Here is a 16,084-nt window from a genome sequence, read left to right on the forward strand (position 1 = left end):
AATTCTTTGAAAATATAATTTTATAATTTGCCAAGTCAGCATAATAAGCTTAAAGCTTTATGCCTGCTAGCCACAACGTTAACAACATAGCTTTGAAAAATTAAAGTAGAAAGTGTTAGAAATACCAGAAGTTACTGGTTCACAAGAGGAGATTTCTACAGATCCCTCTTGAAAATCAGACTAAAAATGGAAGGTTCCAGGCAATGATCTTCCTAGTATCTCATTTAATTATGACATCTGAATGTCGTAATTAAAAAGCTCAATTTAATAGATAGGCAAGTTTGTATCCAGTAAACAGAGGAAACATTATCTTTTCAAATACCTATATACTTTAAAATTGACCATAAGCTCATAACACACATGTGTGCCAAAAATGTAAAAAATTTAAGAAATTAGCAAGAGTAGAAAATTGTACCACATATATTTCCTGGTAACAAGCAAGTTATAAAATCAAAAGGGAAAACTCCCCAAGACTTCAAAGCTGAATTATAGATCATTTAGGAACAAGTCACACTGAGAACAATGCTGTAAAAAATTAGAATTAACTAAAGCAGTATTTGACGAAGATATTAAAACCATAATTTAGTTTCTACTCTCATTTAATCCTGTGTCTTTAAAAAATATTTTGCATAGAATAAAGAAGTATAATGCTGAAAAATTAACTCATTGAAAGAGTTTGTATAGTGCTGAAACGAGAGAGTGAGAAGTAATAACTAATATTACTCAAGTTTATAAGTTTAAAAATCTTGAAATGTTAGGAAGTCAAAGTTAGCAGGATCTTTAAAAACAAGGCTTATTCTAAGAATACAAAGATAGTATAACACCTACTAATGGATATTAATAAAGAGAAAGCCAGTATGATCCTCTGGAGAAAAGTTGAAGCATTTAATAAGATAGAACTTTTATTTTTAATATTCTTATATCCTTCCAAGCCATGCTATCCCACCTCTATTGCCAAAGCAGTTCTTAAGAAGAAAATCTCTCAAGGCTTGAGCTGCAAAACATACTTCAAGAGGTGATAGTGTTGGGATTGTTAAAGAGACTGCAAAGTGGAAAATAGCTAGCAAGAGCAGATATGTTGGGTTTTAATGGAAACATGGTTAATTGAGGCATGTTTGGAAAGTCAGATTATACATACTGAATATTTGTAGAATAAGAATTAGTAGTAGAATGTGATGCATAATGTTAATTACAGCAAATGAGTAAGAGTAGGAATTAAGTGCTATTTGCAGTGAAAGTCACAGAGCTTCTCTTAATTGTAAAACAATGGTTTTGTTTGCCAAATAAGCAGTCTGCTGAATTGTACTTTACCAGCTCCAACTTGATTAGTCTCCACAGTCAAGATTTGCCTTCTCCTCCCCAGCTCTTTGATTTATTCTGCCCCACTCGACTGGGAACCTGGGGTTGCAGTTCCTCCTTACTTAATCATGTTCTCTTCTCAGGGCAGTTCCTGGGGGGTAACAATATGAAGGTAGGATAGATGGATCCTCCAAGATTAGAGTAACAACTCCTTTTGGGTCCAGGAAAACAAGCTCTGTATGCCCCGTGACTTGTGCTTTGAGGGAGCCAGGAATCTAGCCAAGCTGGGCAGCTTTAACAGAAACCACAGTTCTGTTCAAGAACAAAGACGAGTCCAGAGAAATCATCTACCTGAGAAAGACTGGCCAATCCAGGGTTGAACAGTACCAGCACCAGTGGTTCCTGAGACAGGAGGAGTGTTATTAGAGAGAGGCATGAATGGCACCTGAGGGGCCAAGTCTCAAATCATCATGTCCATTTACTAGTAACTTGATCTTGGACAATTAACTTGACCTGTCCAAACCTCAGTTTTCATAATCTGTGGACAGATAATAACTCATTGAAAGGGATGATTGTGAGATTAGCACATGGTGTGCATGTTAATGAAATCTACTTTGAGGACAGAAGCTGTTTTACTTTCCAGTCTGCTTTAAACTTCATGGTTTTTTTTTGGTCCTGGGTTTATGTTTATGTTGACAGCAGCCCCAAGAGAGCAGAGGCCAGCAGTTGAATGTTGCCCCCATGGTGCCGTGAAATAGCATTCTGTCCCATAGGAAAATTAGAGAGCAGTTGTAAGTTAGGTGGCAGAGGGCAGGTCATAAGACCATGAAGAGTCTAACCACCCCAGCTCGTGTCCACCTCCAACTCACCTGCTACCCAGCTATGGTAGAGAGTGTGTACGCCTGACTCCTTCCATATTCTCTCTCCAAAAGCCTTTCTAACCTCCTCCTGTGTCTGCTCTCTTCCCAGATGTTCTCTACTGTTGCCCAGGATCCTCAAAACCTGTTCCAAGAGGAGATCCATTTTTCTGATTTTTTTCCCCACTCTTCCTCCTACATAATCAAAGCTCTGATTTATCTCACAGTTAGAGCAACCAGGCTTTAAATTGGCCCCAGGGCCTCTAGAGGATCAGGGTCCCCTGTTGTCCATCTAACCTCCTCTCCCTTGCTCTGCTCTGGCGGCACTGGCCTGCTGGCTCTGCCTGGGACCCAGGTGTGGATAGCTGTTGCCTCTGTGGGGATGTTCTTCCCCTGCTTTCTCCATGACCTGCCCTCACTCCTTCAAGTCTGTTGGCTTTCCCATCATGGCTGTTCTACCAGATTGTAAATGCCCCTCCTTTCAAATGCTCCAGTTCCCTCTTCTCTGTTCCACTCCCCATAGCACTTGTCACTCTTTACTATTATATAATTTGTTTGTAATATTTATTTGTTTTTTTTCTGTCACCCTCCACTGCCTTGTAGGCTCTATGAAGTGAGGCCTCTTGTTTTTTTTTTTTCCTCTTTATTAATGTATCCAAAGCCTTGTACTTGTGCTCAGTCAGCATGTTTGAATAAATTTCCTAGAACAGAATGTGTGCTTGGTCCCTGTATTATGTCTTGACTAGACAGGAAGGAGGTGCCCAAGGAAGATGGCCAGTGAAATAAGAGATGCATCAATCCAGTAAGAAAAGGGCCATAGAAAAGGAGCAAGCTTGGTTTTGGAAAGAGATTTACTTGTGAGGAATCAAGAGCGGAGTGAACTACAAGTGGAGGAGGCCTGGGTCCTGGGTTTAATTTTACCACTGAGCCTCGGCGGGTCACTTCAGCCTTTTGCCACTGGTTCTTTATCTACGAAAGGAGGAAACTAAGCGAGGTGGCCTCTTAGGTCTGACCCTACTGTGTGATCCTATTTCTGGGTTTTACTCTAGGAAAGACAGAGCTCTGGAAATGTGGCCCACGCCACACAGCACTGTTTTCTCCCAGCATCTTCCCAGCTCCCCCTTCAAAGGTCATGGGGTACAGGGACGTTGTTCTGATTTATTTCCATCTTTTCCTCAAGTACCTTATGTTGGTAGAGGTTTCTTAAACCAAGAAAGTGAGCTGTGGACTGGGGCTCAAGAAGCTAGGATTTTGTTACCAGTTCCTAAAATTGGGGGGTAATACCCAGCTTTATTTTTCTCATCATCTCTAGAATCGAGGTTCCTCTTTAGGGGATAGTAGATTATATTAAAGAAAAGAGAATGAGGTACATTCAATGAATCTCTGTCAGAGTCGAAACATGCCAGGTGCCATTTGGGAGAATTGCCTGGGAATTTGGCTCATTCTCTGTCTTATTAAGCCGCCACATTGTAGAATTGCAAGGTCTTCATAAGTTCCATCTCATCGGAACTCAGGAGTTTGGAGATAGAGTTCTTCCGTGTCGATGGTCATGCACACTGTCCACGGTCTCTGAAGAAGCCAAGATTCATTTGTGTGGGTCTGTTTTGATGTCCAACCATTCGTGTTTTCGGAGAAGAACCCTTAAAACTCTTGAATTCAAATATGTGTCTGTTAGTCCATGACTGCGTCCATGTCACGGTGCGTCTTCCCTTCACCTCTCTTTCTTTGGGGCACTGCACTAGACATCAGTGGTTCCACACGAGGGAGCAGCAAGATGCAGAAGAAGGGAACTCAAGGCTCCTATTCTAGTGTCCTGGTTGGCAAAACTAAGTCAAAGGGGTTTTACTAGGTTTCTTTCTCGGCCCTCCTCTTTGGATAGTAAATAGCTCCTCAGGACTGTCTGTGCTTCTGACAAAAGTGCCCCCCCACTTCCCTGGGCATGAGCTAAATTCTTTCTCTCCCATTTAGAAGAGAAGCCAGATTGCTCCAAGGCCCGCTGTGAAGTCCAGTTCTCTCCACGTTGCCCTGAAGATTCCGTTCTGATCGAGGGTTATGCTCCTCCCGGGGAGTGCTGCCCCTTACCCAGCCGCTGCGTGTGCGACCCTGCGGGCTGTCTGCGCAAAGTCTGCCAGCCGGGATACCTGAACATACTAGTGTCAAAAGCCTCAGGGAAGCCGGGAGAGTGCTGTGACCTCTATGAGTGCAAACCAGGTACGCGCGAGCTCTGTCTCAGCAGCCTGCATCAGAGGGTAGCAGATCCCTCCTCAGCTACCCGTGGCCTCTCCTTCCCACAAAGATGGGCATTCCTCCCCAATATGCTGTGAGTCTGCCACTTCGGGCTAATGGCAGCCTGACGTCTGGCCTTAATCAGAACCAGAGGGTTAATTCACTGGTACATGAGCACCTTCAGGGAGGGAGTATGTCTTTTTCTCTTTTCTTCTTTTTTTCCTTCTAAGTCTGCTTAATGGGGATGTGAGATTAAGATTAATGGTGCTATGGCTACCTGCTTCGTTCCCCTTGAGAAGGTCAGAGCCCTCATTTGCAGATATACCTGTCGCTTCAAAGTATTATATTTGAAAGCAGTCATCACACATAAAACAAAGTTATTTTTAGTAAACATACACATCAAAATGCCAGAAGTTTTATAGGGAAACCCTCAACCCCAGTCTTCCTCCTTGCCAATTCCCCACCATCCAGCACCTTGACTTTATGGCACGTGCTAAGTCATCTTTGACTATTTACTCACCTTCTTTGCCAACGTTTGATTTGTTGTCATGTCTCAGCTGTTTCTTGCTTTACATTATTTCTAATATCCTTGATCTTGTGTCAGCATTTCTAATGTGGTCTGTGAACACTTTGGGGTTATAGGGATTTCCTGTTTGCAAGTTTCTAATGATTGATCGGGATTTGTTTCTTTCTTTTATTTTGGTTTTATTTTTCCTGGTAGGTAAATGCTTGAAGCAGAGCTCTCCTTATCCATCTCTTGAACTTGTTCTAGCAGAAATACCTCCAGCTGACCATCACCATCCATGTAACCATTGGTCTAATTCTGCCTTCATCTTAATTCTTCAATGTTTTGTCCCCACCTTTTCTACAGGAAATTTGAAATAGGTTGCAGTTTTGTAGCATTACTGAAATAAAAATAACCAGCACTGGGACTGGGTTTCTTGGGAATCAAGGAAGCTTGGGAAATTTGTAAGAGTCAATACTTCATTGTGGGACTCCAGAATGCAAGTAGATGCCACAGTAAACGGTACCTCTCTGTTTGCCCCTTTCAGTTTTCAGCGTGGACTGCAGTACTGTGGAGTGCCCCTCTGTTCAGCAGGCCGTGTGCCCCCTGGACAGCTACGAAACTCAAGTACGACTCACAGCGGACGGCTGCTGTACTCTGCCAGCAAGGTTGGTTTGCTCTCGGTCCATCAAGCTTTCTTCTCTGTCTTGTATGTTAGCATCATGTAAGGTACAGTTTCAAGCATGCCGCTTGTTTTCCCTTGGGAAACCTAATACTTTCCTTTTTCTCTGGAGAAATCACTGAACTGTTACTATGACTTGGTATTTACATAGGTCTTTCCTCAGATCAAAGCCAGGTGTCATCAGGTTAAATCATTAATCCTCATAGATTCTTCCTGTAAGGGTGCTTGTGCACTGTGAAGGCTGGGAACTAGACAGGCAAGTCTGCCCCTCTGTGTAGGTAGGGAGGCAGGCAGTGAGGTGTCTCAGGAATAGGCATGTGTTTTGATTCTCTGCAGAGAGATCTTATAGGTGCTTAAACAGTGAATGCAATGTGATGAAACATGGCATGCTTCATAGAGCTGCTGCCCAGGACCCTTGACACTTGGGAATCATGCATCTACCCAGGCCCATTTCTTACTGAGGCAAAGAGGTGTGTGAATTCCTATCATGTTTTGTGGAGTAACAAACATATCTCTTTTTGGCTTAATGGGGGGGGGTGGGGGGGGAGCTACTATTGTGCTAATTTAGTAGCAAGACATCTGCTTGGCGGTGTAGAACTTGGCTTCTCCGGGACACAGTGTTCCTGGGTCGTATTCTGAACAGTCCACAAAATACCACCATGGACCTGGCCCTTTGTATTTTGCTTTGGTGGCAATTGTGTAGTGACCCACAGGGTTTACAGTCTCTTCCCTCCACCTGGGATGCCTGTCCCTCTTCTCTGCCATGACCTCCCCTCCATCATTTGCAGGCCACTAAGTCATCTTTGTGATAAAGTCATCACATTTCTTTCCGCTGTTGTTGCACATGTAATATCAGTTGTTAAAACCATGCCATATTTAACTCCCTTCCTAACCTCTTCTCCCTTAGTTCAGTCCCAGTGCTAGGCATTTGGCATCTGGGTTTGTTGAATGAGTAGGTGTGGTTATAGATATGGTTTGGGAAATTGAGACTATATGGGGTCCATAGTTATGGTAAGTATCAAATTTTTTGTCTGTAATTGGAGTAGACATCCAGGATTTGTTCTGATAATTACCTTTTTCTTCTTTCCTCTTAGACGATGTTAGATCTTTGGCATCCTAGGATTCTCTCAAAGTGTCCTTCATACTATACCATACAGCAGGTCCAATTTTTTGTGACGATGATGTGCTAAAGTGGTACAGCACCTTCTGATGACATTAGAATGTGGTAATTTTTGTGAAGATGTTTGGAAAGGTGTGAAAGGCTGCACACTTGTGAGGTTATTGCTGATTACTTCAGGAGGCAAATGGAGCAGTCCTGACAGTGCAGATGTTCCTTCAAGGTCTTCTTGAGAAGGAAGAGGCAGCACATTATATTGAAGAACCTAATTAATCAAAGCCAAGCCAGTTGTTAACTAAGAAGCCCTTGAATGAGGTACAGGGACCACTCTCAACTCAGTTATTAATGCAGTACAGCACCAACTGCGTATGGGAGGCACAGTGGAGGGTTTGAGTGGGTAGAATCTGTAGGAACACATGTTAAATCTCAGTTTAAGAAAAAAAAAAAAACTTCCTCACAACTAGTGGTGTTTAGTAAGATTTGGGCTGCTTCCTGAGGCCACCTGAGCTCCCTGGCATTGGATCAGTTTCTTTTTGTCTGAATGGGCATCTGCCAGCCATGCTCAGAAGAACTGTGATATTGGAAAGGAGGTTCAAATAGAGCCCTTCCTTTCATTCCCATGCTTCTTTGATTCTAATAACCATAAACCTTAGGATGGTTCTTATTTTATTGATACAATTTTGATTTTGGCATTCAACTGAGGAACGGTCAGCATTAAATGTGCCTCTAATGATGAAATTGAAAGTAGAGAGAAGGAAGTCGTTCAGAATCCCACAGTAAATTATTTGCAAAGTGGTAAGTTCTCACAGCTCTTTGGTTTCCTGTATTTTAGGTAGTCAGTGACCCATGCTCATCCCCGCCCCTGCTCCTCACACAGCCTTTGTTCCCTCCTGATCAGGGCCCTCCTAGCTCTTCTGGCTCTGAGTCTGCATTTGCAGTCTCCTCTTCCCCAATAGCCTTACCCTCCTCTTTCACCTGGGCAGCCTCTGCCCTGTTCAAGACTGTGTTTCCTTCTCTTTGGAGGGTCTCCAGTCTTCAGCCCCTAAGGATGACACACACAGTCCTCTCTGCTCCTTTATAATTCCCCATTTATCTCTTTATCATAGTGCCTTTTATAATACATTGAATCATTGATTTTTTTTTTTTTTTGGTCTTTGCATTCTGTGTGATTCTCAAGGAAATGGAGTGTTTGTATGTAGCTTCTAGATGTAATATGTCAACCTACATTTATTGGCAAATGAATAAACTAACAGACCCTCTCTCAGCCATGGTGACATATGTTGAAAAGGAATGACTACTTTTAGTTTATTGTTATTTCCTTGCCTTTAAGTGTCAGTCCTTCTGTCTCTTTTCAGAACCCTGGCTCTGTCCCCTGCCTCCTCCTTGACGAATCAGTGCTCCTCCATGCTGCAGAAACCTTCCATTCCAAGCTCTGCACTCACCTCTCACAGCATGAGTCACCTTTATCTCTCCATTCCACCTTTTCTAACATCACTCATCCTGCAGGATTCCAATTAAATTCCACTTTATCCACTTGTGCTTCAGCCCCCACCTGTCCCACCCCCTCGGAACTCCCAGTGCATCCTTTTCTGTGCTGTCAATTAATCATACACTTCCTTGCACCAAGGCTACATGCATAAAGTCTTGTCTTACCAACCAGAGGATGTTTCTGGAGGTCAGCACTTATGTCTTTCCCTCCGTGTATGCTTGAATACTGAATGAGTTTGTAAATGCAGAATATGCTCGGGCTATGACTTAACCCTGTTCAGCCTAGGGTAGTGCATTAAGTGGGTTCCCATATAGTCAGGAGGGTGATAAACAGACAATACTTTGATAAGAGAATAAAATCCCAAGCAGTCATGTAAAAATTAAAAATAAAAGGAAGAAATCCTAATGTGTGGTAATAGTTGGTAGTGTTTTAAATGAAAAGAAAAAAAAAAAAAAACATGTCATTCTATGCTATTTTGTGAGCCGTGTCAAATACTCTGTCTTTATGGGCATGACTTTTAGGTATAAAGAACGTTATAGAATATATAAAATCTCCTGTTGTGATTATTTGACACTTACTTGCATATTTATAAAGAGCATTGGTAAGAACTTAGAGCATTCTGAAAGCAAAGCTGATAATTGGAGAATTCCGGGGGGAAAGCTTTTTATATGAAAGCCAAATGGTGTGAACTGTCGAAACTTCAGCAGTAGAAATTTACCTTCAGTAATAGTAACAACTCCTTTGGGTAAGGATTTGTTATATTTTCACGGGTTAGAAAAGGAGTTTGTGCCCCTCCCCCATCTTAAAGACTAAATTCCTTCCTCCTCCATTCCCACCCACGTGGAATTGCCATTCCCAGTGAGACTGTCTCGCCTATTCAGGCCCCTAACCGCTTGTTTTCATTCAGCCAAAGTGTGGCAGACACTCCTCTCTACGTGTTCTCATGGTATAGTCCCTGACTGGCACTGGTTGGCCCTCCTGCCTCAGGCCTTTCTATGTGTAGATTATTCCTTCTTTTCTTGCAGTCTCTCCAATTTTTCTTAATGGCTCATCCTTCACTTTTGGCTCTTCTGTATGTCTTCTTCTCAAGAACTCCATCCTTTTTTAGACATCGTTCTTTTAACCATTGTTAATTCAATGGGTCTGGGTCTCCAGAGAGCCTCTCAGGTCTTTTTATCTTTTCTATTGGCACTAGGGCATTATGTCACCTGCAGGCAGCTCCTCATACCTGGAGAGGGTGAAAGCAGTGAGAATTAGTGGCTTTAGGCTATATACTGGGACAGAACAAGGAGGAAAACTGGGACCATCCCTGGGGTTTTTGACGCTTTTGTTCTTCATGTGGGTGAGACAGTATCTACACGAGAGTGTATGGTGTTTGTGTGTGTACAAATGTTGTGTGCATAAGGGAATTTATGACACAGAAACCTTTGTCATATGCACTGGCACACCTGACATCTTTGCAGGGAAGGAAAAACATGTCCTTAAGCAACATATAAGTAACAACCACAATCCCATTAAATGTGGAATGTGCCTTACTGTTTACAAAGCATTTTCCCTTGTGTTATTATTTTATCATTACTCTTAGCTCTATGAGGAATTTGCAGATATGAAAATTAGGTTGAAAGAAGAAATTACTTGCACAAAATGCTCCTTGGTACAAGGGACAAAGCAGGTCTAAGTCTTTAGCGCAGTTTCTTTGCCTTCTGTGCTCCTTCCACTGCAGTATCTTTTTTTTTTTTAAGTAGTTCTTTTTTTTGCTGCAGTATTTTTGATAACAATGGTTTGGGTTGCTGTTGTTATCTTTAAAACCAGGAAACAAATCAAGGGATAGGAATTTATTTCTCACTGACTTGTTTGTTTGTATCAGCATGGTTCAGATTAACAAAATTCACATGCTTCATTTATTCTTTGCTAGGTAACAAGCTGTCCCCCAAAGCAGTACTTAAAAACAACAAGGTTTATTATTTCTCATGACTCTGTGTATTGACTGGGCGGTTTTGTGGTCAGCTGGCTGGTCAGCTGGGACTGGATATATCATCCACGTGTCTGTTAACTGGGATGGCTACAAGGGCGCCTCTCTCCATGTGGTCTTGGATCCCGGCAGCCCACCAGTGGCAGGAGTGAGAGGAAGTAGCAGAGCCTTTAGAGCAAGACTTGGAAGTCACACATCTGTTCCGCCACATTCTTATGGTCAGAGCCAAGTCACAGGATAAGCCCTATCCAGAAGGTGGGAGAGTAGAGTCTTCCTCTTGATGGAAGAAGCTGCATAGAATTTGTGGCCATTTTTAATCCTCCATAACATATAGTTAAACTAGGTGCCTCCTAGATTTTATTTTAAGATTACAAAACACTGGTAAAGTGCTACGGATGTCTGACCCTTTTCCAAAGACTAATTAATGTCCATCTGGCCCTGGGGCTCCGTGTCCTTAGGTGCAACTCAGGACACCTTATATTAAGCTCCCTGGTCCCTCAGCACCAGTCTGTTCCCTCCCTCACTTGCCAGCCAACAGTTCACTTGGAGAAGACTCAGGAGGCAGGAGCCTCTGAGCACCACCCCAGCTCTGTGCATCATTTAGCTGACCAATAGTTTTACCTCCTCTGCTTAAGGAGTGTTCTGACCACTCTAGGTACTGGGTTTTCTCTCATCACACAACAGGGAATGTGAGTTTGGGGATACCAGAGGATCTACCTGATGAAACCAGGTCATATTTTTAAAAACAAAACTTTGAAGGATCTTGCATAGAAATTCTGCTCTATAGTGATTGATCTTGCCTGAGTGAAATGGATCTACCGGAGGTGGTTGAAGAGTTGACCCACCTGGGCTATAGGTACATCTGGGAACCCACAGTCTCCTGTGTCACCCAGCCCAAACCGCAGCTCCCAGATTATAAGTGTCTTCTCTGTACCCCTCATTCTTCAGTGCTTGAGTTTGCTTAAGTCTACAGTCCTCACTTTACCTCTCTCATTCTTCATGCATCTTTCAGATATAGGCTTAGGGTGGACATTAAGTAATTACAATTTTGGACAACAATATCTATACACCTTACTTTTACTGTAAGTCAAATGTGTTTTTTTTAAAAAAACCTTATACCTTTTGATTTGTTAAGTAACTTTTTATATTTTTATTAAAAAGTTGAATGAACTTAATATTACTGATAGTCACCCATTCTGTATTTATGAGATTGTCTTAAATTTTGTGTTCCAAAACATTCTTTTATCAGCTTCTGTCTATAAATATGCCTTTCTTAAAAATTATTGAGAAAAATCCAAGCCAGTTATTTTGAGGTAGAAATAAATTAAGTCACTGTTTATGATGTTCAAAAACTTAAAAATAGGGTTTCTTCTGGGTTTTGTATGCTGTGGAAAGTCAGGTTCCCAAGCTTTCTCCTGGCTCCTGCCTTTTCTCTGACCAAAGGGCCTGATTCTCTTCTAGCAGCTATATTTGGGACATTTATCTCTCTTGCTTTCTGAAGTTCTGTATCAAAAAATCCCATTTTATTTTTAAATTAAGACTTAAATGTGTGGTTTTGTTGTTGCTGCTGTTGTTGTTTTACTTCCTATCTCCAAAGTAATTAAAAATTTTAGATTATCTCTTAGCTAAAATGTTGACTAATGTGTGAGTTCTCTTTTCACCAAAAAAATTAAGTAACGTCGTATATTGAGATTTTCAGTGCAGTTCCAGTTGAAATTCATAGAGCTTAACCGGAGAGGAAGGTTGTATCACTCTCCTATTTCATAGATGAAGCATGTGGAGCTGGAAGGTCTCTGCATAGTGAGTTGCAACAGAGCCAGGCTGAGCAAGCACAGATCATTGGGGTGCACTGTCCCCCAAGGTCCTGAGTTCAGTTACCACCAGCCCCTAGTCCCACCACCCAGGGGACCTGACACGACGTATTCTGCACATTTCCTTTGTTATCCTCTGTAAGGAAATGCATACCTGTGCATAAACCATTCAGTAACTAAAGCATTCTCCTCTCTGCATCACACAAACTGGATGCTTAGAGTGCTGGAATCCGGGCCTACTGCTTCTGCATGAATTTGGACATCCATGTTATCTGGGTCTATTTTCTTATCTGAGAAAGAAGGAGGGGAGGAGATGATCTCAAAAGTAACTCTTAAGTAACTTCTATCTCTAGATACTTTGGCTTTTCCAAGCCCTTTTAGAGAGGAGGGAACCCAAGCCACTGGTGTTAGGAGATTCCTAGGAAAGAAAGAAGAAGGTCATTTTTAGAAATGCTGGGACTCAGAAGGGAACCATATATGGTTTGCACAGTGATCGGAAAGGGGTTGAGTCCAAGGGAAATCCTAATATTACTTTTTATTCAAATTTTCTTTAAAAAGAAAAAAAACTTAGGGCAAAATGAAATACACAAACTACTAAACTAATGATTTAAGCCGTGTTAATCTGACTGGTCGGATTGTGAAACTGGGTGATAATCTAATAAAATGGATTGTCTGATTGGCCAATGGCTAGTTGAATATTGCTAGTTGCCTTTTTGTTTTTTTAATCTATAAATAGCCTCTACCTAGCAGAAGCTGGGAATATAGGGCCAAAGGCTGAGTCTGCAAGATAAGGATGTACTCTGTTAAACTTGTGCTCTGACAGAATGTAGTTACCTCTGCCTGTCAGGCAGGCCTGTGTGTGTGTTAGAGGGAGGGTGGTATGTGCGTGGTCCCAAGGGTCCTCACTTGCCCACCTGTGTGAAGGACATCAGCCAGTGCATGGCTGTCTGTGGCTGCTCCCTGACCCTGAACCCATATTCACACTTTTTTCCTCCTACCTGTTGCTGCATCATTTTCCCTGAAGTTCTGACTCCTGTCTGTCTTCCCTGCTGCTCTCTCTTCATTCAACCCTTCCATATTCTCGTAGCCTTTTTCTGTATTTCACATTTAATTGCACATAAACTCACACATACCATGCTATTTTTATGGAGGAGTGTTTCCTACCTTTATAATTGGGCCATTTCTTTATATGTCTCTTAAAATAAAACTACTAAATTAAGTTCTCTTTTTTCTTGTTTGAGCCATGTGTTTTTTTCCCCCCTTGACATTGACCTTAGAAAAGAATTTCCCAATCATATCCTGTCATATCATAACAGCTCCAAACATTGTAACTGCAGGAAAGGAATTAAGATGAAAGGAAGCATGATAATGCCATTATGCCTGAAAGATATGTTGAATGTACAGTCCATGATCAGAGTGAAGGTCATGAAATGCGTTTACTTTCACTGTAACAACGAGGTGTTTATTCTCAGCGGCTTCAGTTAAAAAAACCTAGAATGCTTAGTTACCATTCCTCAATCCTGGTTTCTTTGCACTTTGAAGAAAATTCATCTTGTTGGTGCTGTGTTGGATTATGATAATAGAATCTTGGCAGATTGCTAGCACACTGTTTCTTGTGAATAGATGTAGATGGTTGGAAAAGAAGCTTTCTGGAGTTCCAAAATTCACAGGCTGAAATTGACTCATTCTGGATGAGGCTAGCTGAATGGAATCTTTGGCAAGTTAGCCCTTCCCTTCAGAAGCACTTGAATTAAATCAAAATTAATCTGACCACATAACTACAGTGAGTAAAAAACAAGGTACAGATTTGAAAATGCTCAATTCTTAAAATAGTTAAGAATTTAATGCTCATTGAGGACTTAATGGAAAACAGACAACACTGGGCTTGGTGTGGGATATTGTGGTGAACAAAACATGGCCCTGGCTTGAAAGATCTCCACACTTTGCAGATATCACTATGCCGATTTCAGGAAGGCTCCAGACCTTTGGAGTATAACATGAAAGAAGCACATACACAGAGTAATACGTCTTCAAGTAAAAAAAAAAAAGATACACACACACACTCACACAAACACAACCTAATAATTTGTGATTGCTTTATCTGCAACTGGTTTTTAACCCACTCAAATTAATGTTGTTGTCATGATAGAGATGCAGTGATACTAGCAGGGTGTGTGTGTGTGTGTGTGTGTGTGTGTGTATCAATAAATAGACTTGCTTTCTACCAAATAATGAAAACTGAATTTAGGAAAAAGCTATCTAGTGATAATGCCCAGCTTTACATACAAACTAAGAAATCAGGGCCCACAAAAAGCACCTACACATTATAGAACAACAGGTGATCACAGGTGATCATTCTTTTTACTCTTCCCCATTTTCCTGTTGTTTCAATCTTGATCACACAGTTCCCTTCCTACTGAGAACTCAGTGGATTTTGTAATTCTCTGCTCAGTAACATCTATCCAATTCTGAGCAGTAGCTCTTAATAACAGTATCAGAATCCTTTGGCATTCCATTTGCTAAAGTATTTAAACTTAGGTGGTTGAATTTCCAAGGTTCTATAGTCAACTCTTATCTCCATAGCCCTAGCCAATAATTCTGTTGTTTGAAGCCTTCAGAAGGGTGATAGGAGGTGGAAGTATTGGGTCAGGGACAATCAGCACAGGGCGCATCAGTCCAACCAGACAAATACATCAAAGCCAGAAGTGTCCTTGGGTGGCTTGAAACTATCAGGTTTGGGCTCAGAGTTCGGGGATCCCTTCTCTTTTTCTTTTGTGACAGTGTTAAGTTCTTTAGGTCATCAAATAATATTTGTTACAGACCCATATGCTTTTTAACTTTGCTAGGTAATTAAGTTGCTTGTATCATGCCTACTCAAGCTAACCAGTGAAAATTGTTCCTGAATATGCAGTTTCAAAGGACTTTATCAAATTAAGAGTGTTGTAATTAATTATCATGTCCATCTGTTCCAAGATTCTGTCTCACGGATGACACTATATAAGAGTGTTCTTAGTTATTTGTTAAGATTGGTCTATTAGTAGACAGATTTCTCTAATTCAGCTTATTTTTTTTTTCAGTTGTTCTCTTTAATTTGGAAAATTTCTCCAGCTGCCTTAAGGGACAAATAAAATTAAATTATACAATATGTAAAATATGCATAGCACAGAATTAAAACATTCCTGACTCTTGATGTGCTATCATGGTAGCGTTCTTTTTTGTTTTTAAACACATGCAGAAAAAAATTTGGAAGTATATTTGGAGCTCTTCTTTCTCAACTAAGAAAAGAACATCTATTCTGCTGCCCTCTGTCACAGTAATGTTTGGCCCAAAAGAACGAGTCAACTCATGACTAAAAAAGCCAGAGTCTATATTAAACTCTGATGTTTTTAAAACAAAATAATTGTAGGAATTCCATGTTATTTCTGGATCTCTCCCCAGATTGAAGAAAATATTCTTTCCTAGAAGTAAAGCCCTTGCCCATTAGAGATGAGCTATCTTCCCAGTAGAGTGTTGGGTTTGTCAATAATGCACTTCAGATGTGTAAACCCTCTACTTGCTGCACTGGGGCTTTATGCCTTCTGTGTTCCCCCATGAATTTGACCCACTATCTAGTCTTATTTTATATTTGTTTTAGTCCTAAAAACAAGCAGGGCTATCACTCAGTAGCTTACAAATTGGTCTGAGTGGTCATGGACATCAGACCCTGTACATGGCCCTCTGACTCCATCTGAAAGATGGTAACTTAACTGAATTCCATAAGATTTCAGTGAATTTTGAAAACAGAACTCATATCATATATAATAGTGAACCTAAGGACTATCTCATTTGCTTTGTCGTCATCATGATGATGATGCAGAAAACAGAAGAAGCACTCAGGACAGTCCTACCAAAGCACTTTGTGAAACTGTTTACAGAGCTAATAAGCAAATCTTAAACAAACAAACCAATAAATAAATAAATTACCTTTCTGGAAATACCAAAAAAAGCAACCTCAAATTTTACAGAATTTACTGATTTTTGCCTTTACATTGGATGTAAGTGATATGGCTCTGCATCATGGAAGTTTGACTGAGTTTGCAGAAAGCCAGGGTTTTATTTGCCTGTTAGACATTTATCTGTTTGACTA

General features: G+C 41.0%; 1 protein-coding gene across 6 annotated transcripts in view; it reads left to right on the forward strand.

The window, feature by feature from the left end:
* The window catches only part of Crim1 (cysteine rich transmembrane BMP regulator 1), a 179,810-nt gene that overhangs the window by 72,597 nt on the left and 91,129 nt on the right, over positions 1–16,084 (forward strand). For 5 of the 6 annotated variants that reach the window (XM_027933454.2, XM_071601491.1, XM_071601487.1 and 2 more), the window contains exons 3-4: positions 4,125–4,367; positions 5,435–5,555. In XM_027933454.2, coding sequence (XP_027789255.1) covers positions 4,125–4,367; positions 5,435–5,555 — 364 coding nt within the window. The remainder of the gene's footprint in view (positions 1–4,124; positions 4,368–5,434; positions 5,556–16,084) is intronic. The other variant, XM_071601490.1, reaches the window with a different exon arrangement.

The sequence above is a fragment of the Marmota flaviventris genome, chromosome 14, assembly GCF_047511675.1.
Source record: "Marmota flaviventris isolate mMarFla1 chromosome 14, mMarFla1.hap1, whole genome shotgun sequence".
Classification (NCBI taxonomy): Eukaryota; Metazoa; Chordata; class Mammalia; order Rodentia; family Sciuridae; genus Marmota; species Marmota flaviventris.